Source organism: Centroberyx affinis, unplaced genomic scaffold (assembly GCF_046629955.1).
Source record: "Centroberyx affinis isolate AG114_WGS23_722 - 3 ecotype Tasmania unplaced genomic scaffold, CSIRO-AGI_Caff_v1 ptg007445l_1, whole genome shotgun sequence".
NCBI classification, from domain to species: domain Eukaryota; kingdom Metazoa; phylum Chordata; class Actinopteri; order Beryciformes; family Berycidae; genus Centroberyx; species Centroberyx affinis.
Window position 1 is genome coordinate 1 of NW_027283758.1, and position 10000 is coordinate 10000.

General features: G+C 40.8%; 1 protein-coding gene across 1 annotated transcript in view; it reads right to left on the reverse strand.

Moving 5' to 3' along the window:
• Nucleotides 1–2222: 2222 nt before the first annotated feature.
• LOC139639601 (extracellular matrix organizing protein FRAS1-like) overlaps nt 2223–10000 on the reverse strand; it is a gene marked incomplete at both ends in the record, with an annotated part of 9418 nt that continues 1640 nt past the window's right edge. The window contains 4 exons of the mRNA XM_071513734.1: nt 2223–2355; nt 5527–5689; nt 7942–8093; nt 9851–10000. The exon at nt 9851–10000 is cut by the window's right edge and continues 98 nt beyond it. Of these exons, the coding sequence (XP_071369835.1) occupies nt 2223–2355; nt 5527–5689; nt 7942–8093; nt 9851–10000 (598 nt within the window). The remainder of the gene's footprint in view (nt 2356–5526; nt 5690–7941; nt 8094–9850) is intronic.

Genomic DNA, 10000 nt, shown 5'->3' on the forward strand with positions numbered 1-10000 from the left:
TAAGCATTAACTAACCCTAACCCTTAACTCAGTGACCCTTATTGTAAAGTGTTACCGACTTCCGATCTTTTTTTTTTTAACAAAATCACTTTCCTTTAAACAATTTTAAAGTTCCTAAAAATTTACAACAAGAAAAACTTGTGATGATATGAATATTGAAAACAAACTTAACGTCTCTCATCTAGCTAGTTGCCAAACGTTTCCTTCTGGAAAGAGACACAACACCTGATGCTCCTGACCTGCTCACATCTACACTACCAGTCAGAAGTCTGGACCCACCTGACTGAATGTTCTGTGTTTTTCATTCTCTTAAAGACATTTTGATCTAAAGGCTTCTGCTTAAATGCTTGAAATGAGTTTCTTAGACAAATATAAACAGTAACGTTGATCCTATGTATGAATTTCTTTCCAAAGCCTTTTGCCTTTCCATCAAGGCAAAGGGCGGCTGCTTTAAAGAATCTAAAGATAGTTTTGATTTGTTTAACACTTTTTTGGTTGCTGCATAATTCCCTAGTAAACATAAAGAAAAATGTGTGTGTGCAAACTTTTGACTGGTAGTGTGCATACTGTGGAGGAAGCTCCTTTTTATAGGGTAACATTATGTTCCCCATGTGAAATGTGGATAGTTAATGATGCACATTTGTGTTTTATGAATCAGGCAGCGCCAAACCTCTTCGTCTAATCTGTAAAACTCTTGGTACCGAGCTGAAGATGCTGCAGCTTTTCCTCTTCACCTCCTCTACCTCTCCTGTGTTCTCTGCTTGTTTCCGTCTCTGTCTACATCCTGCTGTGTGATTTGTTTGATTTGTTGACTTGGATTCAGCTCCTGCGACGATACATTTCCCCACGGGATCGTTTAAGTTTCATCTCATCCCGTCTCTGTCATTCCTCCAAACAGTTCCTCTTGGGGATGCAGGAGGAGTGCAGCGGTGGTTGAGCAGGCATGCAGTAAGAAAAAAAAAAAAAAAAAAAGTGGACTTGTTCAATGGCTCCATCTGTAGCCGGCTATCTGGCAGTGCCATCCACAACACAATCAAGCTGTGACAGATGGCAGTGACTCCACAGGGAATTGGACCTGCATTGAGTGTGTGTGTGTGTGTGTGTGTGTGTGTGTGTGTGTGTGTGTGTGTGTGACAGAAATAGATATGTGAAAGTAATGAGTTATGCTGAGTAACGCAGGTGTAAAGTGTATATACACACAGGTAGCGCTTTGTATATTCAGACACACACAGTACAGAAGAAGTTTTGCCCCGCTTGCCTCTGGGATTTACAAGTAATATTTGAAATTATACTAATTAGACTAATTAGACTCTACCATGGTATCTGCAGGTTTCAGAAAGCCACAGTTTAGGCTTTAAGAACTATTTAATGCTGCCTGTAATTGCATTTTAAGACCAGTTTAAAAAAACAAAATGAAGAAACAAAGCTGGTAAACCCTATGAAAATAAATGAATGTTCTGAAACTACAAATGGGACAAGAGAAAAGAAGACATCAGAGAGGAAACTGTCATTGCATGGTGGAAAAAATAAGATGTAAAAACTGTATTGAAGGTATTTTAACACTTTTTATGGCCTGTTTTTCCACTGATAACTTTCCACTGATAACTCCTAACCCCTAACTCTTAACTCCTAACATCCAACTCCTAACCCCTAACTCCTGAGCCCTAGCATCTAACTCCTAAGACCTAACTCCTAAGACCTAACTCCTAAGACCTAACTCCTAAGACCTAACTCCTAACCCATAGCATCTAACCCCTAACCCCTAACTCCTTAACCCTAACTCCTTACCCCTAGCATCTAACTCCTAAGACCTAACTCCTAACCCCTAGCATCTAACTCCTAACCCCTAACTCCTAAGCCCTAAACCCTAACTCCTTACCCCTAGCATCTAACTCCTAACCCCTAAACCCTAGCTCGTAACCCCAACGCCCTAACTCCTAACCCCAAACCCCTAACTCCTAAGCCTTAGCTCCTAACTCCTAACCCCTAAACCCAAAACCCCTAACTCCTAACCCCTAAGCCCTAACTCCTAATATCTAACCACTACATGCCCGAATCATAACTCTAAATTAAAAAAGTAAGGACCGACCAAAATGACCTGACTTCACAAAAATACCCTCACTCCACAGGTCTAAAACTCTCTCTCTCTCTTTCTCTCTCTCTCTCTCTCTCTCTCTCTCACACACACACACACACACAGACACACTCAGCACCTCTCTCACCTCTCTTGGTGTTCTCGATGAAGCCGTACTTTGGAGGACTGACCAGCCAAACCAGCAGGTCCTTCTTGGGCGTGTCCAGATCCGACACGATGATGTGATTGGTTGACAGCTGGACCCGGCCGCCTTCCTGCACCTAGACGCGCAGGTAAAAACAAACAAACAAACAAACAAACAAACAAACACTGAAGTAAGTCATTAAGGTCCTGTACAGGTCCTGTCTGGGCTTCTGGATCCATAAACTAAAGTCAACCAGCGAGGCAGGGATTGGATTTTTTCCCCTGTTTCAATAATTCTTTTTAATCTAGTAGTTACTTTTACTGCAGCCTTATGCATAGTGTCTATTCCTATTGATTGACTGTAGTACCACAGCTCAATAGGCAGAGCATGTCAATAAAAAGTGTGAATTATGAATGCTATAACTCCAGAAACCGATAGCATTCTGTCCTACCAAAGCTGAGATGAAAAAGGAACCAAAAACATTGCCTGAGTGGAGTGAAGTGGCCTTTATTAAGACAATATAGTTTGTTTCATGTACATCCTATGATCTTTTGATTGTGTTTTGTATTGTACGTCAAGTTATTCTTTTGTTTACCACCGAGGTCACGATGGAAATAAGTGTTTTCACACTAGAAAGGCCAATGGAAAACTGAAGGGGATAAAGAGAGTTACAATTATTATTTCCTTGCCTGATTTAGAGAATCTAATAACACTGGTTTGTATAGGAAGTAGGTCTAGAAAAGTCAAGGTGGACAGTTTAAGATCAGATCAGATCAGATCAGATCAGATCAGATAAGATAAGATAAGATAAGATAAGATAAGATAAGATAAGATAAGATAAGATAAGATAAGATAAGATAAGATAAGATCAGATCAGATCAGATCAGATCAGATCAGATCAGATAAGATAAGATAACATCAGATAAGATAAGATAAGATAAGATAAGATAAGATAAGATAAGATAAGATAAGATCAGATCAGATCAGATCAGATCAGATAGCATTTTATTGATCCCCTTCACCTGACATGCTGATATATTTCAAGTCTAAAAAACTAAATTCAAAACAGCAGTCACGTGGCTTTGCTTTGCTTTTCTAGCTAAGTAACACTTTCTGCACCTACTATCCTACAGCCAGTCCCTGTATCCTCAACTCTGTTTTGGCTGTATAGATACTATACAGTATATTATATCTATTTATACTCTGGAACCAAGAGCAATACTCTCCAGATCTGTATGTTTGTCTGTTTATTCTTCTTTTTTCTATTCTAAGCTGATTCCACAGCTTCCTATTAGTGTAATCAGTCAGGTTCCAACAGAGAAACATGGACATAAAGAACCCGTTTCTTAAATTACTATGTTCATTTTTTTATGTACACTACTTATGCTCTTTATGTACTGTCTTATTTGTGTAGTACTTCCTTTATATACGACCTCAGAAAGATACCTATTCCCTAAATTTCTGCTTGTAAATTTGATGTTTATGTTTTGTATTGTTTCATATTCATGTGACCTGTGGGAGAAACCCAACGAGGCGAACACCTTGTATGTGCCGACTTAATTAGCCAGTAAAACTAATTCTGATTCTGCTATCTATCCTCTGGGGTCAAATACACATCAAATGTTTTTTACGTCCACTGAGCAGGTTGTTTTCACTCCTGTTAGTTAGCTTGTCTGTCAGCAGGAGATCCAAAAGACTTATGGATGGATTGCTATGAAATCTAATAGACAGATAGGCCTTTAATTAAATTTTGAAGACTACTGTTTAGTTTTTTAGCCACAGCTGTGAATCTAAGAAGAGAAAGATACTTGATTCCAAATCCTAAGGGTTTGCAGTGACAAGAAATCAATTTAACTTCAAATCTAAGAGATAGGAACGATGTGTTTGGGTGAAACAGCAACAGGAGAATTGTTCAGCGCTGCCGGAGGTTTAGTTTAGTTTAGTTTATTAGTTTATTTAACAGGGGCCATGCACAACACAACCGTTGGGCCAGAGTTAGCTATATAACTAATTTACATCTGCAGTCCCTGGGCAGGAAGATATTAAAAACAATACAGCACAATACATTCTGTTTTGCGCTCTCAAGATTGCCTTTTCATTTTATCACACACTTTTCTGTTTCCCAAATCAAATCGAACAGGTACAGATGCAGACGTCCCGCTTTGTGCTGCATTCTGGTGAACGGACCCGCTTGGAGAATTTGAGTTTTGTTTTCCTTTCGTTCGTTCGTCTGCAGGCAAAAGGAAAGCTAACTGACGGAGAGACTCTTGAGTTTTGAGTTTCAGTAGCTAGGTTCCAAGACTATTTAAGGACCGAGACTAATTAGTTTCTGCAGTAAAACACTCAAGAAAGACAGGAAAGTCTGCAGTACTGATGCAGGATTAATAAACAAAGGGGTTTAGCATTCATTAAGCCTGCCACAGTCCCATCACAGCCCCCCCCCCCCCCACCCCCTCCTCCTCCAGGTGCTATCGACAGTGTTGGTCCCATGCTAACTGGGGGACAGTGTGTGTGTGACAGTGGGACTGCTGGGAGCCGGGCGGCGGCCATGTTGCTTGTCGTTGCTTCATCCGTCTCGTTAATGACTCTCTCTCTGAAAACAGCAGTTTGCCAAAAACACTCAACGCAACAGGCGACTTCAGGATGCCAGGCTGTCAGGAGCATGGGAGCTGGGAAATAAGGGTGTGTAGTGTTGTGTGTGTGTGTGTGTGTGTGTGTCTATATACCTACTGTACAAATGTAAATGCATAACAACAGGATGTGGAAAATGTGTGTGTGTGTGTCCGTGTGTGTGTGCATGTGTGTTTGTTTCTGTACCACCCACAGAAATGTAAATGCATAACATTAAAATGCAGGACAATGTTTTTTTCTGTGTGTGTGTTTATGTGCATGTGTGTGGTGTTTTATGTGTGTGTGTGTGTGTGTGTGTGTGTGTGTGTGCATGTTCCTGTGCCATCCTTAGAAATGTAAATGAATGCTTAACATTAGAATCTGGGACAATGTATTTTGTGTATGTGTGTGTGTGCATGTATGTGTGTGTGTGTGTGTTTGTATGTGTGTTTACCTGCATGTGTGTGGTGTTTAAGTATGTGTGTGTTTATGTGCTTGTGTGTGTGTGTGTGTGTTTCTGTACCATCCATTGATATGTAAATGTAGAGTATATCATTAGAATGTGGATTTCTTGTGCTTGTGTGTGTTTATGCAATTGTGTGTGCGTGTGTGTGTGTGCGTATGTGTGTGTGTGCGTATGTGTGTGTGCGTATGTGTGCGTATGTGTGTGTGTGTGTGTGTGTGTGTGTGTGTGTACCTTGATGCCGCTGCGGACAGTGACGGCGGGCGGCTGGCGGGGCGTGGAGGTGATGGTGATGGTGCACATCTGGTTGTCAAGGCGATTGTTGTCGCCGTCGTAAACAACAAAGTGGAAGATGTCTGTGACCGGCTGGCTGCCCGTCTCAAAGGAAGTGATGTACCTGAGGACAGGAAGCAGGAAGAGGAGACAGAGGTTACATTTACTCTCTATCATCCATCTATCCATCTATCTATCTATCTATCTATCTGTCTGTCTGTCTGTCTATCTATCTATCTATCTATCTATCTGTCTGTCTGTCTGTCTGTCTGTCTATCTATCTATCTATCTGTCTGTCTGTCTGTCTGTCTGTCTGTCTGTCTATCTATCTATCTATCTGTCTGTCTGTCTCTCTCTATCTGTCTGTCTGTCTATCTATCTATCTATCTGTCTGTCTGTCTCTCTCTATCTGTCTGTCTGTCTATCTATCTATCTATCTATCTATCTATCTGTCTGTCTGTCTGTCTATCTATCTACCTATCTGTCTGTCTGTCTCTCTCTATCTGTCTGTCTATCTATCTATCTATCTGTCTGTCTGTCTCTCTCTATCTGTCTGTCTATCTATCTATCTGTCTGTCTCTCTCTATCTGTCTGTCTATCTATCTATCTATCTATCTATCTATCTATGTATCTGTCTGTGCGTCTATCTATCTATCTATCTATCTGTCTGTCTGTCTGTCTGTCTGTCTGTCTGTCTCTATCTATCTCTGTCTCTCTATCTATCTATCTATCTATTTATCTATCTATCTGTCTGTCTGTCTGTCTGTCTGTCTGTCTGTCTCTATCTATCTTTCTATCTTTGTCTCTCTTGCTTGATACAATAATGTCTCTATTAATGAATATATGTTTTTGAATTGATAAATTGGACTTCTGAAAAGCTTTTCATTAGCCGTCCCACAACAACACGGCGCTAATCTCTGCAAAGCTCTAATAAAATTGAAATCCATACCGGCATAATCTCCTCTAATCCCATTTAATTCTCATAAAACAATTGGCGGTTCTCTTGTTTTTTTTTTTACGAGTGCAACGCCGCAGAGACAAAGCTAATGCGGGCGGTTTGAAGATGGCCCCCGGAGATCGGCCCCGCGCCGCCGCTCATCAAGGCCCCGCGTTATGGAAATGAAGCAGTTAGCATGTTAATATTTATATTTCATCTGGGCGCCTCTCGCAGGGGGGCCGGCGCATGTCTTGCAGGTGATATCAGAGCGATGCTAATTGGCGATGCTTATGCCGGCAGGCTGAGTCACTGAGCGGCATGGGGAGAGGCTACTGAGTTATTTCCTGGTAATTGATTTGTTTTCTTATTAGATCCTGCAACGCTAATGTTTGCAGAGCGCTCGCCTCGTCGGAAGAAATGTTGGATGGAAGGAATCTGTGTTTCTCTACAAGTCGTTAGCACCTCCTCCTCCTCCTCCTTCCTCCTCCTTCCTCCTCCTCCTCCTCCTCCTCCCCCGCTCTAATGCTGAGGAGAAAATGATCCCGGACGACTCAGACTGCAATCTGAGGAAATGATCCTGAGTACGATTGCAATCTGAAAAAACCCCTGAAGGTTCCTCAAAGCCCTTTTATCTTTTACAGAGTGGGGTCAACACCAGACATTCCCTTGAAAAAAGGGCCATAAAGTAAGTAAAGCTTTTTTATTTTTTTTATTTGACACCCAACAAATGGGTTTCTTCACAGAACTCTCAGAATTTTTTCTACTGAGGAACCCTAAGGTGCTTACTGACTCCCTTTGGATCTTCGACGGACCCCCATGAACCTACAGTTTACAGAGTGTGGGCTCATGGAAATTAGGGTTAGACCAGTATGGGTTTTTGAAGGCCAACACTATTTGTATTACAATATTTTTGGATTTAAGCTGCAGATTTTATGCCGATAGTCATTCTTAAAATGTTAACATTTTTATGCCTCCAAAAAATTATAAAGTATTCAGTGTTTACCCAAGGATTTTCTTCTTGTCAGGGTATAAAAGCCTCTCAAACAACACTTAACAGAGTTTTTTTACGGTAAGTTAGGCCGGTTTCATTGCAGGATTTACAGACTGTTGAGTAAAACACTCCCAGACCATTATGGAATGATTTCTCCAGTCAGCTGTTTGATATAAAGATAATAATAATATTTAAAACACATTTCATTAGGTGTGGTGTGGGAGTAACACTGACTTGCTGATCTGATTTCGAATTAAAAGGCCAATTTTAGCCCAATACATAAGTCTAACCCTAGTGAAAATACAGCAGGGTTCATGAACCCTGATGGTATTCCTCAAGGAACCTTCCTGGGTTCCCTTTGGTTCGGATCTGAAAAGTTTACTTGAGGCCATTTTCCTCCACAAACCAGTAACTGTTGGTCAGAGAACCTCCAGGCTGATCACTCTACCTGATCCTGTGCTTGTTGATGTCCTCCATGGTGAAGGAGGAGTACTCCCTCAGCTCCTGGTGCTCCTGCTGGGACTGGCTCCGGGTCAGGATGCCGTACATCGGCACAGACACCAGCTGGATCCGAATCTGCTCATCCGGGGAGACGGTGTCCTGTAAGAGACAAAACAAAACGGTTCAATCCACTATGCACTGTGGCAGTCCCCCCTTATGCATTTATCCTGTATCTATCCTGTATTAGTACTGTATACAGTGGTAGTTGTGATAATAACAATAATGTGATACTTTTCCATCTGTTAAATTCAGCAAATAAAGAGTAACTGCATTCAAATATACTGAAATATTAAATCATATTCAAGTTTATTCCCTGCAGAGGTTGTGTTGAATTCTTTCACTTGGAAATTCAACAAAACCTTTTGTCCAGGGCTGCCCAAACCTTTCCATACCACAGTATATAGACTTTTAGGCAAATTGTTTTACATATAATAACAAAGCATTTATTTGACTAATAAATCTTTGTTCTCAGTACTGCACGTCTCTTTCCCAGTTGTAGAGAAATGTGAAATGGAAAAAAGCAATCTTCCATTGCAAAGGCAGTGAAAACTAGCGGCAGCAGGAGCAGTAAGTTACTATAAAGGTTATTACTGTAATAAGGATGGGACGATATTTCGAAATTCAATATATCACAATGCAAAAATGTGACAATACCTATAGTGGGTCAGAAAAATGAATGGTGATATCAGCTCCATGTTATTCTGCTGTAGTAATCACTAATGAGACGCTTGACCATCACAGTTTCACAAGCTCTCCCTCCAAATAATATTATTGTCACTTTTCGCACTTGCTGCACTTCTTTTAAAATGTTGTATTTTACTTGATTTTTACTTGATTTTATGCATTCTATGTACATTATTATTCAGTGGGTTTTATTTTCCATCTTGTGTTATGCATTCCTCATTTTTATCTTATTTTTTACTATTATTATCAAGTGGGTTTTATTCTCCATCTTATTTTACATTAATTATGGCATTCTATCCGTTTTTATGCTCATTCTATGTTTATTTTCATGTGAAGATGCATTCTGTGTATTCTATTCTCATCTTTATCTTTATTTTCACTATTATTATCAAGTTTTATGTGAAGCACTTGTGCATGTAATTTCTTTGTTGTAAAGCACTTTGAGCTGCATTTCTTGTATGAAAGGTGCTATACAAATAAAGTTTATTATTATGATTATATTATTACTATTATTATATCAAAATTCAATATATCACAAAGTAAAAATGTGACAATATGTATCGTGGGTCAGAAAAATGAATGGTGATATCAGCTCCATGTTATTCTGCTGTAGTAACACTTTGTAATGACATTTTTAAATTGTTTACATTCTAACAAGCCAATGCCATCGCTAGAAAGATTTGTGGCTTGGATTGTTGTCATTGATACTTTGTTGTCACTGAACTTTTATTTATTACATCGTATTGTGGTTGTATTGAATCATGAACCCCATATCGCGTATTGAATCATATTGTGAGATAAGCAGATCGGCCATCCCTAGTTATCACCTTCATCTCAGTCATGGCAGCTCAACAAGGACCTAGTGAAACCCCTACAGTCTCTCAACAAGGACCTAGTGAAACCCCTACAGTTTCTCAACAAGGACCTCGTGAAACCCCTACAGTTTCTCAACAAGGACCTAGTGAAACCCCTACAGTCTCTCAGCAAGGACCTAGTGAAACCCCTACAGTCTCTCAACAAGGACCTCGTGAAACCCCTACAGTTTCTCAACAAGGACCTCGTGAAACCCCTACAGTCTCTCAACAAGGACCTAGTGAAACCCCTACAGTCTCTCAACAAGGACCTAGTGAAACCCCTACAGTCTCTCAGCTTCTCTCTCTCTCTTCACTCACGGTGTACGCCAGGTGCGAGCGTCGGATCACGTTGCTGCTCTTCTCTCCCACTTCCAGGGACAAGGCGGCGGCCGGGTCCCGCTGCGGCCCGTCGCCCCCGGCGCCCGCCACCACCACCTGCACCACCGTGGTCGCCATGGAGATGCCGTC